Source organism: Melanotaenia boesemani, chromosome 20 (genome assembly GCF_017639745.1).
Source record: "Melanotaenia boesemani isolate fMelBoe1 chromosome 20, fMelBoe1.pri, whole genome shotgun sequence".
In the NCBI taxonomy this organism is placed as follows: domain Eukaryota; kingdom Metazoa; phylum Chordata; class Actinopteri; order Atheriniformes; family Melanotaeniidae; genus Melanotaenia; species Melanotaenia boesemani.
Window position 1 is genome coordinate 273206 of NC_055701.1, and position 20903 is coordinate 294108.

Genomic DNA, 20903 nt, shown 5'->3' on the forward strand with positions numbered 1-20903 from the left:
ACAATGTACAGATGTATCTTATCATTTCTTTGCTGATGATATTCAGTTGTATTGTTCATTTAAACCCTCTGAGCTCCATAAACTGTCCTCCTCAACTGACTGCTTGACCATCATCAAACATGAAATGATTCATGCCTCCAGCTGAATTCTGATGAAACATAAACTTTGATTACTGAACCTGACAATTAAATCTCTAAGATTAAACATTATACTGGAGTTTTAGGCCCATTTGTCCAGCCAAGCTTCAGAAATTTAGGGGTTCCTAAACTGTTTAGGAATCTCTTAGTAGACCACATCAGTAGTGAAACAATGTCTGCCTCCTCAAAGAACTATTTAGCTGAATCTCATTCCCTCTGGTCCCCTGTGCTTAGTTCCATCACTTACTGTAGGTGGAGGACTGTGACCTCGTTGCTATCGGGGTTGGGAAATGGCCGGGAGTGACTGGTGGTTGTGGGTTCTTTGTGGTTTCCCGTGGTGCGGGGCCAGGCTGCTCTGCGGTGGGGGTGGCTCTGGGTGTGGCCCTTTCGGGGGCTGTGGGGGCCAGCGGTTGGAGGCGCCTCGTGGCGGGGGGTGAGGCCACTGGTGACTCCTTGGGTTGGTAGGCGTCAGTCCTGGGCTATTCCGGGGTGGGCTGGGCAGGGGTTCTGGGCTCTGGTGCCTGGGGGTGTTCTTCCCCCTTCCGGGGTGGTGGGGTCCGTTTGTGCCGGGGGTCTGGGCCTGCCCGGATGTGCTGCTATGGTGTGGGTTGGTGCATGCCCTGGTGTCTGGTTGTCGCCCTGGGACCCAGGGTATGGCCCGGGGGCAGGAGGGGTGTAGGGGTTTGAAGGAGGGCTGAGTGGGATTCGGGGGATTATAGGGGGAGGTGCTGGGGTGTGAGACAGGGATGCTTGTATGTTGTGTGTGTGTGTCTATACCAGGGCTACTCAATTCGGTCCTACGAGGGCCGCAATCCAGCAGGTTTTCCATGTATCCCTGCACCAACACATCTGATTTAAATTAGGTGGCTCTAACAGCCAATCAGGTTCTACACAATAACTCATTAATTTGACTCAGGTGTGTTGGTACAGGAATACATGGAAAACCTGCTGAATTGCGGCCCTCGTAGGACCGAATTGAGTAGCCCTGGTCTATACTTTGGATGATGTTTGTGTGGGTGTGGGGGTATGTTTGTGTGCGTGCGTATGCATGTGCTAGGATGGGTGGGGGTGTGTCTGGGGAGTGAGAGTGGGAGGGTTGTATGCTGTGTGAGTGTTTATATTGTGTGGGTGGGGCTGAGGAGGCATGCATGTGTTAGGATGACCGGGAGTGTGCAAGGAAATAGGTGTGTGCATGTGTTTCCATGTTTCCAAAACACAAGAAACACAACACACAAACAACACCTGGGGGGCATGGCAAGTGATGCATGTAGGGCGGGGCCACTTAGCTGGCCCGGCTCCCGGCTCATTGTGGTCACTGCCCCTCAATTTTAATTGCACACAACACAGACTACATAAACAGTCAGGAGCGGGGCGTGAGAAGGTATTGGGGACCTTTCACACCCCTGTTCCCCCTGTGTGTGGCTGGGGGCGGGCGGGGGGAGGTGGTTACCCCGGGGCTGGGTCCCGGGGTGGCTGCGCTGGTGGGCTGCTGGCTCTGTGGGTGTTGGGTCAAGGGGGGGGGTGCTTGGGACTCGCTGTCCTCTGGTCCGCCTGGGGTGTCCCCCACGGGGCATGGTGGGTGGGTTATGTGTGACCGTGTGGTGGTGAGTGCTTGTGGGTACGGCACAGGGGAGGGTGTGAGTGTGGGGTTATATGGGGTGCAGATTGGAGTAGGTGGGGGGAGGGGGTCGATGGCGCCCTGGTTCCCGGGGTGTGCGGCTGGAACATCGGGGTGTGTGTTGGCCTACGCCGGGTGGCTGTCTGGGGGGGCCTGGTCCTCCTAGGCATGTTGCGGGCCCTCTGCCTTTCGGGGGTGGGGCGGCCGCCTCTGGGCTCCTGGGGCCCTGGGCCCTTCGCTTGGGCTGCCCTGGGTGGCCGGGCCCTGGCGGGGCTGGCGGCTGCTGATCTTGGCCCACTGGGACCTCACCTGGGCTCTTGCTGGGGCTCTCCTCTGACGCCTTTCGGGTGGGGCTGGAGTCGTCTTCATGGTGGAGTAGCTTGAGTTGGTGCTCCGGGGCTGCTGCTGAGGGCCCGGATCTCTGGCCCTGGTCTGCCTCTGACCTCCGTAGATGCATGGTCGCATTTGCACGATTTCACTCACCACTCTTCATCACTAATCACTCCTTATTCCTAATGCTCTGCATGCTGACACAGTCACTGAGTTGTCCGGTGGGTTTTTATACTAAGCGATAATTCATTATTTTATTTTTCCTGTGATTTAGTATCTGGTCGCTGTTGTGTCTTTTTGATTTGGTCATTATTTAAAAAACTCTTAATGACTAGCAGCTCTGTTTTTTCTGTGTGTGTGTTTCTGTTTTTGTTTTTGTAAAAGTTGTAGGAAATAAATTAATCAGATTATCAAGAGGAGCCTTACCCATAGCCTCCCCTTGGCAGAGCAAATTTGTTCAGCACGATACAGCAACCAGATTATCATTTTGCTGCTATGATGCTGGACAGGACAAGTTAAAAAAAAGAAAAAAAAGAAAAAAGAAATTTAGGGGTAATTTTTGATTCAGCCATGTCCCTGGAAAATCCCTCTAGACATCTGGTCAGAAACAGCTTCTTTCTACTGAGAAACATCAAAGCTGAGAACTTGGGTGTCAAAGACTGAACTTGAGATGGTGGTCTGTGCTTTTATTTCTTCCCGTTCTGACTACTGTAACAGTCTTTTACTTGTTTAAATAAGAGCGAGTTAAACCATCTTCAGGCTGTGCAGAATGCTGCAGCACGGCTTTTAACTCACTCTCATCAAAGAGCACATATCACCCCGGTTCTAGCATCCCTCCACTGGTTACCGTCCACTGTAGAATTCATTTTAAATACTGGTCATCACTTTTAGAGCTCTGCATGGTCGGGTTCCTCCGTCCATTTACAGGTACAGTTCTGTGCTCTTCAGAGGTTTCTGGTAGTTTATAGTCCACGCTTCAGGACCAGAGGCCATCGGTCCTTCCAGGCAGCCTCTCTCTTTGAGATTCTGGATTCTGTCGATTCTTTTAAAAAGCAGCTGAAAACATTTATGTTCAAACTGGCTTTTTAGTTAAACCAGGGTTTTATGACTGTGGGTATGTGGTGTGTTTTCTTCTGTCTTTGTCTTTTTATTAATTTTATTTCTTTTTCTTATTGTAAAGCGCTGGGATTTTTATTTGTGAAAGTTGCTGTATAAATAACATTTCCTTCCTTCCTTTCAGTTTTTTACTTCTGATGTAATTTCAAAACACAAAACATTAGATGTTAGATCATCGTGCTTAGATGTAACAGCAATCTCTTAATATGCATACATCTGGAAATTAAATGACACTTAGACACTCTGCTATGTCTACTATAGTCTATGACAGTGTTTCTTAATCCTGGTCCTCAGGAGCCACTGCCCTGCATGTTTTACTTTTTTCCAACTTCAGCACACCTGATTCAGGTTAACTGAACTGCTTGTCAAGTTCTTTGCAAGCCTGCTAACAAGTAATTCATTTGAGTCGGGTGTGTTAAAGATGGACATCTCTAAAACATGCAGGGCAGTGGTCCCCAAGGACCAGGACTGAGGAACACTGGTCTATGACAACACCCTTTATTCAGTAAAAAGAAATCCTTGGCTCAATTTTTAATTTACATCCAGTCCAAACTAAGTCCAAACTAAGTCCAGGGTGTCCTTAAAGTATGGAAACACTACCAGGTTGGAACCAGTGCTTATTTGACTTCCTGTTGCCTTTCTATCATCTCCAACCAGTCTGCCCATTCTCCTTTGACCTCTGACACCAACCAGACATTCTGGTCCAGACAACTGCTGCTCGCTGGATATTTTCTCTTCTTCAGATCATTCTTTGTAAACCCTAGAGATGGTTGTGGGTGGAAATCCCAGTAAATATTGCCACGTTCAAAGTCTCTTAAATCCCCTTTCTTCCTCATTCTGATGCTCAGTTTGAACTTCAGCAAGTCATCTCCACCATGATTACATGACTACATACTGTTGTGTGATTGGCTGGTTAGATAACAGTGTTAACAGGAAGTGGGACAGTTGGAGGTGTGGAAAGATATCAGTGGTTCATTCTAAGATCATAAAACATCATCATCCAAATGCAACCTTCTTGATCAGAGCCTAAAATCAAAGGAAGGTTTTGCTTTCAGAGCATATCATCAGAGACTACTCGCCTCCAACCGACGGGCTGCTGAAGATCAACAACCATCATGTCGGATTCTACAGAGTCAATCATGACGACAGGATGTGGACTATCATCGGCCAGCAGCTTCAGACCAACCACTTGGTACAGCCGTCCTCACATCCACACACTGAACGCCACAGTATGTCCAGTACAACTACTGACCTGTCAACTAGCCACTCACGTGTCAACTAGCAACTCACGTGTTAACTAGCCACTCACCTGTCAACTAGCCACTGACCCGTTAACTAGCCACTCACCTGTTAACTAGCAACTGACCGGTCAACTAGCCACTCACCTGTCAACTAGCAACTCACATGTTAACTAGCCACTAACCTGTCAACTAGCAACTGACCTGTCAACTAGCCACTCACCTGTCAACTAGCCACTCACCTGTCAACTAACAACTCACATGTTAACTAGCCACTCACCTGTTAACTAGCAACTGACTGGTCAACTAGCCACTCACCTGTCAACTAGCAACTCACATGTTAACTAGCCACTAACCTGTTAACTAGCAACTGACCTGTCAACTAGCCACTTACCTGTCAACTAGCATCTCACGTGTTAACTAGCCACTCACCTGTTAACTAGCCACTGACCCGTTAACTAGCCACTAACCTGTTAACTACCAACTAACCGGTCAACTAGCCACTCACCTGTCAACTAGCAACTGACCTGTCAACTAGCCACTCACCTGTCAACTAGCAACTCACGTGTTAACTAGTCACTCACCTGTTAACTAGCCACTGACCCATTAACTAGCCACTCACCTGTTAACTAGCAACTGACCTGTTAACTAGCAACTAACCTGTTGACTAGCAACTGACCGGTCAAATAGCCACTCACCTGTCAACTAGCAACTCACATGTTAACTAGCCACTCACCTGTTAACTAGCAACTAACCTGTCAACTAGCCACTCACCTGTCAACTAGCAACTCACATGTTAACTAGCCACTAACCTGTTAACTAGCAACTGACCTGTCAACTAGCCACTCACCTGTCAACTAGCAACTCACGTGTTAACCAGCCACTCACCTGTTAACTAGCAACTGACCTGTCAACTAGCCACTCACCTGTCAACTAGCAACTCGCGTGTTAACTAGTCACTCACCTGTTAACTAGCAACTGACCTGTTAACTAGCCACTGACCCATTAACTAGCCACTCACCTGTTAACTAGCAACTGACCTGTTAACTAGCCACTAACCTGTTGACTAGCAACTGACCGGTCAAATAGCCACTCACCTGTCAACTAGCAACTCACATGTTAACTAGCTACTAACCTGTTAACTAGCAACTGACCTGTCAACTAGCCACTCACCTGTCAACTAGCAACTCACATGTTAACTAGCCACTAACCTGTTAACTAGCAACTGACCTGTCAACTAGCCACTCACCTGTCAACTAGCAACTCACGTGTTAACCAGCCGCTCACCTGTTAACTAGCAACTGGCCTGTTAACTAGCCACCAACCTGTCAATTAGCAACTGACCTGTTAACTAGCCACTCACCTGTTAACTAGCAACTGACCTGTTAACTAGCCACTAACCTGTTTACTAGCCACTGACCTTTTAGCTAGCATCTGACCTTTTAACTAGCCACTGACCTATTAACTAGCAACTGATCTGTTAACTTGCCACTGACCAGACAGCGCTCTGCTATGATCTGATGCAAGCCTGTCATGTTGGAGCAGATCATTCTGCAGGACACATAACCCAAGGACGTTTGTCTCTTTCCTTAACAGGAGTTTGATGCAGCCGACCGAACGAGCTACATTGATGATGTTTTTGCTCTGGCGAGGTAAATATTTACTCAGAAATAATCCTAAACATTTGCGTGTTTATCGAAGACCAGTCATGTCTTTCGCACTGCTCAGGGCGGAGATCGTGGATTATGGCAACGCCTTCAATCTCACCATGTACCTAAAGAATGAGTCGGACTACATCGTGTGGGACCGCGTGGCGTCCTCGATCGCCTACGTTCGGGACATGCTGTCCAGCAACGATGGCCTCTACAGGAAGTTTCAGGTAAACAGGCTTTTACTGTACGGCCTCAGTACGGCCTCAACTCAGAGTTGAGCTTTAATCTGAATTACCTGATTTCTCAGGTTTTAGTTTATAAACTGTTAATTACAACATTTACTTCATCTTTAAATTTTGTTCTATCATTTCAGATTTTATTGAAATCCATTTTTTTTATTTATGTAATTTCATTTACACTTTTGTTTAAGTAATTTAACAAAAACTCTTGACTACTAAAAGACAGTTTTCTAGAATAAAAGAAAAGACTGAAAAATAGAACAAATGAAAAATAATCAGCAACTAAAGATTATAAAAGTTCACAAATCAGAGAAAATTAAAGTAATTCATTTTTGTTTATTTACAGACTGAAGCAGGACAGAAACTGTAAAAGCTATAGGGAAAAGTGATAGTTTTAAATAAGTATGCCTAAAACTTCAAGACTGAAAAGAGATAATACAGATACAGTTAAACAGAAACAAATAATCAAATACTGAAATTAAATACAATTTCATATAGTTAATTTCTCTTATTTATTTATTTATTTTTCTTCATGATTTTATTTTGTTTTTAACATAAAAATAATTTCAATTTAAATTGATTTTTTATATTTTCCAATAAAACACAAATTAAACAAATCCTGACTTCAAATTACAGAACAGTCAGTCTGTCAGGCAGTTAGTTAGTTAGCATGTCGTACATGTTTCAAGTCGTGTTCTGTCCTTTTCTTCAGAAACTGTTTCGTGACCACGTTCAGATGATCTGGTCCGACCTGGGATGGACGGATACAGGAACGCAGACAGAAAGGTCGGAATCACACAAACACACCCTGCATGTGTTCCAGTCTACGAACAACCAAGCTGCTTTAATCAAGAACTTTTAGATGTTTTAACACTGATTTACTCCAAATACATTTAAATAACTGCTTAATTTAACTTGCATACTGATACTATGTGATTCTTTTCTAATGAGTTTTTACACTTTTTAAACAGCATGTTACACAGCCTACTCACAACAGAGGACACAACCTGGAACTGGTCCTAACCTATGACCTGTCCACTGGTGTGTCCCTGGACCTGGTCCTAACCTATGGCTTGTCCACTGGTGTGTCTCTGGACCTGGTCCTAGCCTATGGCCTGTCCTCTGGTGTGTCCCTGGACCTGGTCCTAACCTGTGGTCTGTCCACTGGTGTGTCCTCTGTTGTTGACCTGGCTGTGTCAAACCAAAACTGTGTGTTTCAATGTCACCAGTTTTATCCACCAGGAGGCGCCGGTGAGAACTGTGAGGAAACTATATATTACTGCTGAAGTAGCTGCAGATTTTATTGACATTTTAGACCAAACTCCTGCTCAGATTTTACCTGCTTCATGTGGTTTTATTGTAGAAAAATTTAACAGCAAACTGAAGTCAGCCAAATTAGTTCAAGTTAAAATAATACCACAGTAAAAAAAAAACTGCAAGAGAAAATGAAGGAAGGTTGTGTGTGTGAGAGAGTATGATCAGGTGTGTGTTGCTGAACTTTGTTTTATACTTGTGTGTGAAGGTTTCATATATATTCAAAATTTGTTTTTATTATGTAAGGCACTTTGAGCTGCTTGTGTATGAAAATTCCTTTATAAATAAAGTTGAAGAAGATGAAGAAGAAATCATCAGCTTCAGCATCTCCTTCATCGTCTTAAACTGGGTTTCAGGCTGCTAAGGGAGACAGTGCTCGGCATCGCCTGTCAGATGGATGATCCACTGGCTCTAAATGAAGCTTCTCGTCTTTTTGACCAGTGGATTGATGGAAGTCTCAGGTGGGTCTCTCTCAGGTTGATCTCTTTAAGGTGGGTCTCTCTCAGGTTGATCTCTTTAAGGTGGGTCTCTCTAAGGTGGGTCTCTCTCAGGTGGGCCTCTCTAAGGTGGACCTCTCAGGTTGATCTCTCTCAGGTGGGTATCTCTCAGGTCGGTCTTTCAAAGGTGGGTCTCTCTCAGGTTGATCTCTTTAAGGTAGGTCTCTCTCAGGTGGGCCTCTCTAAGGTGGACCTCTCAGGTTGATCTCTCTCAGGTGGGTATCTCTCAGGTGTGTCTCTCTCAGGTGGGTCTTTCTAAGGTGGGTCTCTCTCAGATTGATCTCTCTAAGGTGGGTATCTCTAAGGTGGGTCTTTCTCAGGTTGATCTCTCTCAGGTGGGTATCTCTCAGGTGTGTCTCTCTGAGGTTGGTCTCTCTCAGGTGGGTCTCTCTCAGGTGGGTCTCTCTCAGGTCGGTCTTTCTCAGGTCGGTCTCGGGCTAGTTTATATGCTGCTATTTGGTTGTGTGGTGGTGGTAACTCTTACCCATATGACCTGCAGCAACGTGGCAGTGAACCTGAGGCTGCTGGTCTATCGCTATGGTATGAAGACCTCTGGGACAGTGGACAAGTGGGAGAAGATGTTCCAGAGATACAAAGAGACAACGCTGGCTCAGGAGAAGGACAAGCTGCTGTACGGCCTGGCATCTGTCAGCAATGTGCAGCTTCTCAACAGGTAACTCATCTCTACAGGTAACTGTACACCTAACTAATCTCTAGTGGTTAACTGTATAGGTAATTAATCCAGGCTATCAAATTGCAGATTGGATAATACCTCTGCAGCCTATTAAAATTTATTTTTTTGATTTTTATATCATAGCAGTTCTTTATCCTCCTCATCCATGCTGGAGATTTCTGGTGAAATGTGATGGTAGCGGCTCTCGCTGAAAATGCTGGATGAACTGTGCTTGAACCATGAAATCACTACGGAAAGCATGAAGGCCTTTTTTCCTGCGTCGTTTAAATTGTTTCTATTTTAGAACCATGAAAATGGACTTTCCCATATATGTTTATGTTCTGACAACTTTAATCATTCATTTTCACTGTTATATGTACCAGCCAAGTTTAAGTAGACCATCATTATTCCTGTCCCTAAAAATAGGGCCCCCCAGAGCCTTAATAACTATAGACCAGTTATATTGATGCTGTTCAGTGCATAAGCACAAACAACAGTCAGGACCCGTCCCCCCACCTGAAGGTGGAGGGAGGCTACCAGCCCCTCTCAAGCCCCCCCCGAAAGTGGAGGGAGGCTACCTTTTTGTCCACCGGGGTAAACCTCAACGTACAGGTGCCAAGTTGGAGGGCAATGAACATGCCCACACCTGCTCGGCACCTCTCACTGGGAGCAACTCCAGAATGGAAGAGGGTCCAGCCCCTCTCAAGGACAGTGGTTCCAGAGCCCAAGCCGTGCTTTGAGGTGAGTCCAACTATATCTAGCCGGAACCGCTCAACCTCGCGCACCAGCTCAGGCTCCTTCCCCGCCAGAGAGGTGACATTCCACGTCCCTAGAGCTAGCTTTTGCAGCTGAGGATCAGACCGCCATGGTCCCCGCCTTCAGGCCTGGCTCCAGAGGGGGGCCCCGGTGACCCGCGTCTGGGCAAAGGAAACCTGGATCCATTGTTTATATTCATCAAAGAGGTCTGTTGAGTCACGCTTTGTCTGGTCCCTCCCCTAGACACCTGTTTGTCCTGGGTGACCCTACAGGGGCATAAAGCCCCCGACAAAAATTGAAATTAAAATATTTTTCATCCATTTCATTCATTGAAGAACAAGTCGCAGTCAAGTAGGATCTAATTCTATTGCTGGTCGTCATGAAACCAAATGACTGCACACATGCCAGATCCGTTCCCTCAACCACAAGAGTACCAGTCCATAAATGTCCGTGTTACCTGTGACTCCCAGGTCCACCTGTTGAATGTTGTCTTTTATCATTTTAATAATTAAAATGTACTACAACCATTATTTTTTTACAATAGTTGGTTTTTGTAAGAATTTGTGTTATTAAGAAATCAAGGTTATGTCCTGGTTAATAACAACTATCAGACTCACCTGGATGCTTCATTATGGTCACTCTGTAGGTGAACCGCATCTTAAAATGATGCCACAGCAGGTGGAAATCTGCTTTAAAACTCGAAGTACAGTAGGCTATGGAATGACATTTTATTCTACAGTGGAACACTTTCCTTTAGCCACGGCACCACAAGGATGTTCGTCCTGGTTCTCTCATGCAACCAGACTGTGATGTTGGTGAATGAGGCCCAATAAACTGTGGATTAAATTAGTATTCATTCAAGTTTGAGTGAATTATCTTTATTTTTCTCTTGAAACATCCCTCCCTTATATGTGTGTGCAGATACTGGCCATTAAAGTAGAGGGGGCATTTCTATTTCTGCCATATTCTTATTTATTTATTGGAGAATTTACTACAGTTTTCTTTTTTGTTTGTGCTGCTAAAAGGAGACTTGTTGATGGCCTTTCTATGTGGAGTTTGCATGTTCTTCCCGTGTATGCATAGGTTCTCCGGCTTTCTCCCATTGTCCAAAGACATGATGTTAGGTTAATTGGTGACCCTAAATTCTCCCTGGGAGTGTATGCGTGAGTGGTTGTTTGTCTCTCTGTGTCAACCCTGCGATGGACTGGTGACCTGTCCAGGTGTACCTGCCTCTCACCTGCTAAATGCTGGGATGGGCTGCAGCTTACCCGCGACCCGATAATGAATGAATGAATGAATGAACTTGGAATGTTGATGTATGTTTGTAATTTTATATGTTTAATTGGTGGTTTGATTGACATGTAACTTGGTTTGCTGTCTTGGCCAGGAAACACTTGTAAATGAGATTCTTAATCTCAATGAGGTTTTTCATTGTTAAAAAAAATTAAATTAAATCATTAAACATGTTCCTGTTTACACCAAAGTGAAGCATTTTTTTGTTTTGCAGCCATACCAAAGAAGAACCGAAACATGACCTTAAAGGTCTCATACTATGCTAAATCCACTTTCTAAAGGTTTTTTTTAACTTCACGTGTGCTCATAGCCTGTATGAGGCCCAAAAGTGAGAAAATTCTGTCTCCTCTCTCACCTGCTCCACTTTTTAGCGTATGTGTACTCAAACAGGTGAGTCTCAGATCTTTCCCTTTGTAACGTCACGAAGGGAAATAACCACTCCCCCTGGTCATGGATCCTACCATTGACCCACCCCAGCTAGCTGAGCTCACCCTTTAAAATCACTAGAGCCACATCTGGAACGGCTGAGATGAAGGAACAAGACTGAATTTGGGGTAAAACACTTTGAAAACAATGTTAATTGATGTCTGACACCCATATGAAGTTAATGGAAAAAATTATAATATGGAACCTTAAGACCAATGTACTCACCAGACTGTGACCAGCGTACTGCTACACCCCTTGTCTGGTATTATGAGAAAATCTGAATATCTGGATATTTTTGCAACAGCCTTCTGGAGGCGACCAAAGATGAAACCGTGGTGAGGAGTCAGGATTTGTTCACCGTGGTGAGATACGTGTCGTACAACCCGCTGGGCCAGAGCATGGCCTGGGACTGGACCACTCTAAACTGGGACTACCTGGTCAACAGGTGAGTGCTACCAGTTTAATTCATCATGTTTATGCTGCAGAACATCAGCTGATCAGACGCCATGCTTCCAACTTCCAGGCTGAAAAAGGAAGTGAATTTTCTCACATTTCAGTAAAATCCAAACTTAGTGAACAGTTCTATTGCAATTACTCAAGATGCACCATATCTTTCCATTCATTTATTTATTTACAGGCTTCCTCCGAGCTGAGCGGCGAGTCAGATCTCAATATTTTACTAACAAATGTCCTCAATGCTTTTTCATTGGTTAATACTAGGGCTGGGTGGATCGATCCAAATATCATTTGTATTGATTTTGAGGCCAGTATCAGTATTGTTTGATACCAGCATGATGAGCTTGATATTTTTCTTACAAGATTTAAGATCTTTATTTTTATTATGCAGCATAACTAAATTTTGAGGAATCTCTTGGCTTCAACACTAAATAAGAAATTAGAAATATAACAGGCACTTAAATAAGTAAAAAATGAAGATATAAAAGCTATAAGAACACGTCTATATTTACAGGAAATGAGAGAACAAGTGCTGATTTCAGTCAGGGTTGGTCCAGTCAGTTCGGTGAGTTACTGCCTGAGTTTCTGTCTTGGTTTCGGGTTATTGTTTACATCGCTGGAGTGGGGCTCTGTCGTTAGCACCTTCTCTCTACAACCAGTTGAGGCCGTGACGCAGGCCACACCCACTGGTTACTGCTCAGGTAAAGCAGATAAAGGCAGTTTCAGCTGGTTGCAATCAAGCAAAGTGAGATCAGCTGTGTCAGCTGCAGGTACTTTACCACACATGGTGCGCTGAAGTGTCAGCGAGGTGTCAGCCATTGTGTCAGCCCACGTCGGGTTAAGACCACAAAAAGTAAAGACCTGCTACCTGCGTGATGTGTTTCAAACCCATCCCTGTCAGACATGGTCCAGACCAAGACGTGTCACCCATAGACACCACAGACGTCCTTTCTGATGGCATGCACGTCAGCCACATCCTCTGTTACCTTCGGTCTCTGGAACTGTCAGTCTGCAGTGAACAAAACAGAATTTATCAGTTCATTGATAAATGTCTCAGACATTCAGGTCCTAGCCCTGACTGAAACCTGGATCCGTCCAGAAAACACAGCTACGCCAGCTGCCCTTTCTCTCAATGCAGAATTTACCCAAACACCTCGCTCAGCTGGACGAGGAGGTGGAACGGGCTTTATTATTTCTACAAGGTGGAACTTTACCTCTCTGTCCTATGGCTACCTGCTCATCACTTGAGTATCACGCAGTAAAGGTCTCTACACCATCACTGCATACATTCTGGTCATTTAACGCCTCCGGGTGGCAGTATAGATGAGTTTGTCTCTGAAATGGACACGGTTCTCTCTGACATTCCTGATGATGGCACACCACTAATTGTCATGGGAGACATGAACATTCACATTAGCAAACCACAGCGACTGACTTTCTGGCTCTCATCTACTCTTTCAATCTCAAACTGGTTCAGACTCCTCCAACACACAAAGCTGGTAATACTCTTGACTTGGTACTGACCAGAAACTGCTCCACAGCCAACCTGTCCATCACCCCGCTGCATCTCTCAGACCACTTCCTGGTTAAATTCTCTGTCTTCCCTCCTCATGTCACTCAAGCGGCTCCTAAAATGGTGTCCTACCGCAGAAACTTAAGACCCTTAGACCTACACAGCTGTCTGATGAGGTTTACTCTACCCTCCCTTCCCACTCAGACTTCTCCTTACTGTCTGTTAATGAGGCTACAGAAACACTCTGCTCCTCTCTCGCCTCCTCTCTGGACAAGCTCTGTCCTCTGGTATCCAAACCAGCCAGACAAAACCCTCCCAGTCCATGGCTCACAGAGGTTCTGAGGGAGCACAGAGCCGGACTCAGGGCTGCAGAAAGAAAGTGGCACAAATCAAAAGAACACACTGACTTGTCTGAGTAGCAGCAAAAACCTGAAACTTTCACATCCAGCCTAAAGGCGGCCAAGATAGCCTTTTATCAGAACAAGATCCGCAATGCTCCCAACACACGACATGTTCATGGTGTTTAACTCTCTTCTATCTCCACCACCTGCTCAGCCTCCCACTGTGCTGACTGCAGAAATGTTTGCTTCCTACTTCACTGAAAAGGTTGCTACCATCAGTAACCAATTCACTGAGCCGGACCAACTCAGCCTTACCAAACCAGCTACTGGTGCCTCACTCTGCTCCTTCTGCTCTCTAAATGAGGACCAAGTCTCTAAACTTCTAGTCAGCTCAAAACCCACAACCTGTCCTCTTGATCCTGTTCCCTCTGACATCCTGCAGAGCATTTTACCTACAATCAAACCTGCAGTAACCCATATTATCACCTCCTCTCTTAAATCCGGTGTCTTTCCTTCTGCCTTCAAGCAAGCTCGGGTTACCCCACTGCTGATGAAACCCACACTCAACCCAGCCCAGGTTGGAAACTACCGGCCGGTCTCCCTACTTCCATTCATGTCTAAACTACTAGAGCTTGCCGTCTTCAGTCAGGTCTCACAGTTCCTCCAAGACAACAACCTGTTAGATCCATATCAGTCTGGCTATAGGCAAGGCCGCTCTACTGAACCCGCTCTCCTGTCAGTTACTGATTCCCTACGGTTGCCAGATCCGCTGGTCAATCCTCAGTCCTTATACTGCTGGACCTGTCTGCTGCCTTTGACACGGTCAACCATCATATATTGTTCTCCACACTCTCGGAGCTTGGCATCTCAGGATCTGTCCTCTCGTGGTTTATGTCCTACCTCACAGGAAGATCCTTCAAAGTATCTTGACAACAGGGGTGCCTCAGGGCTCGGTGCTTGGCCTCTCTGAATCATTAGCTCTCATGGTTTCTCCTACCACGACAGGGGGGGATGGGGGTAGAGCATCCATCTGCATAACATTTCCAGGAGAACTTGATAACCAGCCATCCAAGGCCAGTACAGGGAGCCAGATGAAGATAACAGCATTTGTTTTGGTTCAGGCTATGATGGGTATTTTTCTATCATAAAATAAGACACAAAGAACTCAGAGTGAAGTCAGCTTCATCGCGATGGGGAGAGACGGTGGTTCAGAGAGTGTCTGGTGTCAACTCCGAAGTCTCAACCCCAGTGCAGCCTCTTTATTGAGCAGCTATCACACTTCAGTAGAGCAAGCAAAGTTCTCGCAAAGTTCAAACAGGGAAACACATCAGCATACAACACTTTATGACCCTTATCACACAGAGCTGTGACTACCACATCCTGTCCTCTGCAGGGTGGGTGAGACCGCAAATCATTACCCATCCTTAAGGGAGAAAGTTTAAACTGTTAACTTTAAACTGTCAACTTCTGTTTCCTCTAACAGGCTAGAGCTGTTTCATCTGCCTTGAGTCTCTCAGTGGTCTCATGGCAACTCCAATTCATCCGAATTTTTGGGTCAATTTCCACCAAGCCGAGCCGACAACTTCTCCAAGTTGGTGTCCACCCCACATACCTGCTCCCGAACCGCAGCCAGCATGCTGTTCTGAGCTAGAATAGCCTCCAGTTTACGATTAAGCTCCTGCAACGCCAAAGTCTGATTGTTCATAGCTCGACACACACCGGCACAGAAATCCGGCAGCTTGCCAGTGGCCGCCGACAATGTCCGAATTTTGCGATACACCAGGAAACCGTCCGCTCCAAACAGCAGAAACCCGGTTATCATGAATCCGAATGTATAGATGTCATCTACGTCCTCAACAGAAAGCATTGACAGGCACATGACCTTCTACATCCCCCAGGAATCCATCACGTATTCAGCCACAAATGTTCCGCCAGGACAAGCAGGCTTCCCGTTTTTCAGTTAGAATAAATTTGGTCAATTGTATTGAGAGACCAGCTGATCAGATCCATGGTTCAAGATGGTTCAGATTTAGAACAGAAGTGCAGAGAGAGGCTCAGATAAGACAGGACAAGTAGCAGGGCAGAGTGTGAGGAGGGTGAGAGAAGAAAAAGCGTCTGCCTTCGTCGAGAGCAGGAAGATGTATTTCTCCTCTCAGCAGGTCTTCCTGGATTCCTACTGTTGCCCTGTTGCAGCTCAGGATTGGGGACTGGATCGAAGGAAAGATTTGATGCAGTCTGTTGGTTTTCCTTCACGAGGCCGTTATTGATCATGACTTGACAGGAACTGATCTGTTTGTAAAGCCTGAGATGACGTTGTGAGTGGCGCTATACAAAGAAAGCTGAATTGAACTGAATTGAATATTCTTCTTGTTTTAACAGATATAGCATTAACGACAGGAACCTCGGCCGCCTGCTGAATCAAATTAGCACCACCTACAACACAGAACTCCACCTGTGGAAGGTTAGAACTGGACTTAGTTAAGTCCCTTAAATCCCCCAGTTTGAAACTCTGTTGTCATTACAGCATGTTTAGTTTTTTACCATGAAACTTCCTATAGATAGATGGATGGAAGGATGGATGGAAGGATAGAAGGATGGATGGATGGATGGATGGATCATCTAGATGGATAGGTGAATGTCCAGCTTTGCAGTTACATGCTCCTGTGTTATTTCACCAGATGGAGAACTTCTTCAAACTGAGACCAGAAGCGGGAGCTGGGGAGATGCCGAGGCAGCAGGCTCTGGAGACGGTGAAGACCAACATCCAGTGGATCAGGAGGAACCAGAACGAGATCCGGACCTGGCTGGAGAGCAACGTCTCTGAAGACAACCTAAAACTCTGAAAGGTGTCAGATGAAGTAAACCTGTAGCGAACCAGAGAACCAGAGCTGAGCCGGTCCACAGCGGCACCCAGACAGCATGAAGATAACAACACCACAGGCTAATGTTATTCTCCTCTTTTCTATTAATAAACATTTTGTTGTAAAACAGGAGTAATTATAAAGAAAATTATCTGCAAACTTATTTAGTTTTTCTAGAGTGACACCTGTCAATATTTATGATGAAATTTAAGTAAAAATCTTCTTAAATGTGAGTGAAATAAAGAACATGTGGCTTCCATGATGGAGTGTTGTGTCACTGACGGACCCATCGTGTTTATTTAAGTTGGAAGGTAAAGTTACACTCTGGAGAAAAAAGGGTTTTGGTTCAAACGTTTTACAGGTTATAATTTGAACAATCCTCTGATCCTTATCAGGACTTAAAACCAGTTTAAAACCAGTTTACACCACCTCAGACCATCATCATCGGATCAGACCGAGTTATTACTGAACCTCCTTCCTCTCCAGGATCATCAGCTTCTACAAGCTCCTCCACACCGAGACCTCGTCCCCCTCCAGCCGGTCTGGTTCCTGAAGTCAGGATGAGATCTGGACTCTGAGTGGACCACACCGAGACCTCGCCCCCCTCCAGCCGGTCTGGTTCCTGCAGTCTGGATGAGATCTGGACTCTGAGTGGACCACACCGAGACCTCGCCCCCCTCCAGCCAGTCTAGTTCCTGAAGTCAGGATGAGATCTGGACTCTGAGTGGACCACACCGAGACCTCGCCCCCCTCCAGCCGGTCTGGTTCCTGCAGTCAGGATGAGGGACCCCAGATAGTCTGGAAGTGACCTCTCTGATGTCTTTCCTCAGTTGCATTGTGGGAACTCGGTCTGCTCTGTCACGTTGTTGGTCTGAAGATGGATTAACTGAATGTTAACAGCTGATTAGGATCAGCTGATCTTTTATATTAATCCATAGAACTGAAAGACTTGATGCTGTCCTGAGTTCTCTTTGCTGGTTTTTGGTCCTAATCTGGGGACAAGTTCCCTGTTCCAGGTTTGTTTTTACCGCAGAAGGACATGCTGAGCTTGTTTGTCAGCATCCTGCTTCTTCAATCTGCTAGGGTTAGGGGTTAGGGTTCGGGTTCAATCTGCTGTAAACATTAAACAGGCTCTGGAATTCCTCAAATCCACATGGAGGCTTTGGACTGGACCATGAACCAAACTCTCCACCTGTGCTCTGAAACCATTCTTACTCAGTTTAGTCTGAATAAAAACTCGAGACTAAGAGATAAAAATTCGAGACTATTTTTCATGACTGATTCTGGAGGAAACTCTGATGGATGCTTTTAATCTGAAGGGCTGCTTCTGCTTACACTGTTTCCAGAAGGTACGAGTCAAGTCCAAACACAGACAGAATTTCATTGGTTTCTTATTTCAGTAAGTGGACCAGAGAGACTAGAATGTGGAGCAGATGGGATTTACACAGTAAACACAACACTGCATTGACTTCTGCGACAGGACAAACTACAGCAGGAAGATTAATGCTGGGATAAAATGTTCCATACGGACTATTTTAACACTGTGTGTCACTGGGTCAGAGGTTGCTGGGAGATCGTCATGGCAACTTGGGTATTGATGGTGATCCGCTGTCTGGTCTGACACCGAATCATCCCGATGATAGCTCGTCTGAACCTGCAAGAAGAAACGGTCCTTGAGCACCTCATGGAAACTCAAAAGTTAGAAGTTGAAGGACGGTGGACTCACTTTTTGTTGGCGATGACGTAAATGCAAGGGTTGTAGAAGGTGGAGGACTTGGCGAAGAGGGGAGCAATGATGGCCATGGAGGCAGGGATGGTTTTGGGGTCACTAAACGAGGCCCACAAACACACCATGGAGTACGGAGACCAGGCAACCAGGAACATGACGATCATTACGATGGACATCTGAGGGCAGCAAACAGAGTTAAAGCCACCTACAAACCTGGAGAAAAACCTGATCCTGAACAAACAGGTGGATGGGTGGTCCTGATAAAGTAGACCACCAGGTCAGATGTTGGACATCTTTATGTCCTAAAAGCACAGCTCGGGTTTTACCTTGGTGACATCCATCTGGTCTGACCAGTCCACGTTGATGCTGTCCAGAGCGTTGCTGGCCTTGTATTGCCGGACGGTGATGGACACATTGTAGTAGCAGTAGAACATGACGGCCAGTGGAACCAGAAAGTTCACGGCAATCACCGCCATGGTGTAGGAGATGAAGGACCTGAGGAGGAGGAGCAGACACGTTAGACCATACCAGAATCCCTGAAACATCAACAATCCTGGAGACTCACGCATCATTCTGTCTCCAGTTGATGGTGCACGTGGCTCCGGTTGGATCGGGGGCATAACCGGCCCATCCCACGATGGGCATGGAGGACCAGAAGATGGCGTTGAGCCAGGCGGACATGATGAGGAGGTTGTAGGATCTCACCGTCATCTTCTGACCTGGAAAGATGAGGACACACAATCAAGACTTCTCCTAGTTTTACACCAAGTTCTCCTGCTCCTACACCAGGTTCCCTTCTCCTGGTTCTACCCCAGGTTCAGTTCTCCTGGTCCCACAGCAGGTTCAGTTTCCTGGTCCTGCACCAGGTTCAGTTCTCCTTGTTTTTGTTAGTAAAACTGGAATCTGAACATGTGTTAGAGCAGGTCTACTCAATTCGGTCCTACGAGAGCCGCAATCCAGCAGGTTTACCAACACACCTGAGTCAAATTAGGTGGCTCTAACAGCCAATCAGGTTCTACACAATGACTCATTAATTTGACTCAGGTGTGTTGGTGCAGGGATACATGGAAAACCTGCTGGAATTGAGTAGACCTGTGTTAGAGTCTTTTCTCCTAGATCCAACAGAGACCTGGAACTTTCTGACATCCCAGCATAATCTAGTAGGTGGATCCGTATTGTGTTTAAGACTTTCAGCTGGATCCATAACGGGTTCAAGACTTTAAGCTGGATCTGAGACAGCTTAAAAGTTTCAACTGGACTCATTGGGGGCCAGAAGTGGTCCGATTTCCAGGTGTTGGCGTGGAAGTGGGTTAGGGTTTAGTATTTTATTGGACATATGTGGTTGTCGTGTGACTGAATTTTGGCAGCTAATCTCACATTTAGTTGGTGGAGGCTGCTGTAAGCTGTAAGCTGCAGGGCTGGGGGTCCTGAGGGGTGTCCTGAGGGCCAGGATTGTGAAACACTGGTCTATGGGAATGTAATATCTCCGCTCATAAGACTAGATCAGGGCTACTCAATTCGGTCCTACGAGGGCCGCAATCCAGCAGGTTTTCCATGTATCCCTGCACCAACACACCTGAGTCAAATTAATGAGTCATTGTGTAGAACCTGATTGGCTGTTAGAGCCACCTAATTTGTGATGGCGCTGGGATGGCACTGGTGTTGGAATGGCATTGGTCTTGGGGTGGTGCTGGTCTTGGAATGGCACTGGTCTTGGGGTAGTGCTTGTCTTGGGATGGCACTGGTCTTGTGGTGGCACTGGACTTGGGATGGCGCTGGTCTTGTGGTGCTGCTGATCTTGGGGTGGCGCTGGTCTTGTGGTGGCGCTGGGATGGCGCTGGTGTTGGGATGGCACTGGTCTTGGGGTGGTGCTGGGCTTGGGATGGCACTGGTTTTGTGGTGCCGCTGATCTTGGGGTGGCGCTGGTCTTGTGGCGCTGGGATGGCGCTGGTGTTGGGATGGCACTGGTCTTGGGGTGGTGCTGGGCTTGGGATGGCGTTAGTCTTGGGGTGGCGTTGGTTTTGGGATGGCGCTGGTCTTGTGGTGACAATGGTCTTGTGTTGGCACTGGTATAGGGATGGCACTGGTCTTGTGGTGATGCTGGGATGGCACTAGTCTTGTGGTGGCACTGGTTTTGGGATGGCGCTCGTCTTGGGATGGCGCTCGTCTTGGGATGGCACTGGTTTTGTGGTGGCGCTGGTCTTGGGATGGTGCTGGTCTTGCGATGGCACTGGTCTTGTGGTGGTGCTGGTCTTGGGATGGCACTGGTTTTGTGGTGCTGCTGATCTTGGGGTGGCGCTGGTCTTGTGGTGGCGCTGGGATGGCACTGGTCTTGGGGTGGTGCTGGGCTTGGGATGGCGTTGGTTTTGGGATGGCACTGGTCTTGTGTTGGCACTGGTATAGGGATGGCACTAGTCTTGTGGTGGCACTGGTTTTAGGATGGCGCTCGTCTTGGGATGGCGCACGTCTTGGTATGGCACTGGTCTTGGGATTGCACTCGTCTTGTGGTGGTGCTGGTCTTAGAATGGCACTGGTCTTGAGATGGCACTGGTCTTGTGGTGGCACTGGTTTTGGGATGGCGCTCATTTTGGGATGGCACTTGGCTTGGGATGGCGCTGGGCTTGGGATTGCACTCGTCTTGTGGTGGTGCTGGACTTGGGATGGTGCTGGTCTTGGGATGGCACTGGTCTTGTGGTGGCACTGGGCTTGGGATG

The 20903-nt window shown here is 46.6% G+C and overlaps 2 protein-coding genes across 4 annotated transcripts in view; one reads left to right on the top strand and one right to left on the bottom strand.

Annotated features, from left to right (window-relative positions):
- Window positions 1-16719, top strand: part of LOC121631409 (glutamyl aminopeptidase) — a 70799-nt gene extending 54080 nt beyond the window's left edge. For both annotated transcript variants that reach the window (XM_041972299.1, XM_041972300.1), the window contains 9 exons: window positions 4257-4393; window positions 6036-6091; window positions 6168-6318; window positions 7043-7116; window positions 8001-8105; window positions 8641-8814; window positions 11594-11734; window positions 15979-16060; window positions 16278-16719. In XM_041972299.1, coding sequence (XP_041828233.1) covers window positions 4257-4393; window positions 6036-6091; window positions 6168-6318; window positions 7043-7116; window positions 8001-8105; window positions 8641-8814; window positions 11594-11734; window positions 15979-16060; window positions 16278-16442 — 1085 coding nt within the window. In that variant the 3' untranslated portion in view covers window positions 16443-16719. The remainder of the gene's footprint in view (window positions 1-4256; window positions 4394-6035; window positions 6092-6167; window positions 6319-7042; window positions 7117-8000; window positions 8106-8640; window positions 8815-11593; window positions 11735-15978; window positions 16061-16277) is intronic.
- Window positions 16720-17476: 757 nt separating this feature from the next.
- The window catches only part of rrh (retinal pigment epithelium-derived rhodopsin homolog), a 39242-nt gene continuing 35815 nt past the window's right edge, over window positions 17477-20903 (bottom strand). For both annotated transcript variants that reach the window (XM_041972324.1, XM_041972325.1), the window contains 4 exons: window positions 18755-18908; window positions 18516-18684; window positions 18187-18365; window positions 17477-18114 (listed from right to left, as the gene is read on the bottom strand). In XM_041972324.1, the coding sequence (XP_041828258.1) occupies window positions 18009-18114; window positions 18187-18365; window positions 18516-18684; window positions 18755-18908 (608 nt within the window). In that variant the 3' untranslated portion in view covers window positions 17477-18008. The remainder of the gene's footprint in view (window positions 18115-18186; window positions 18366-18515; window positions 18685-18754; window positions 18909-20903) is intronic.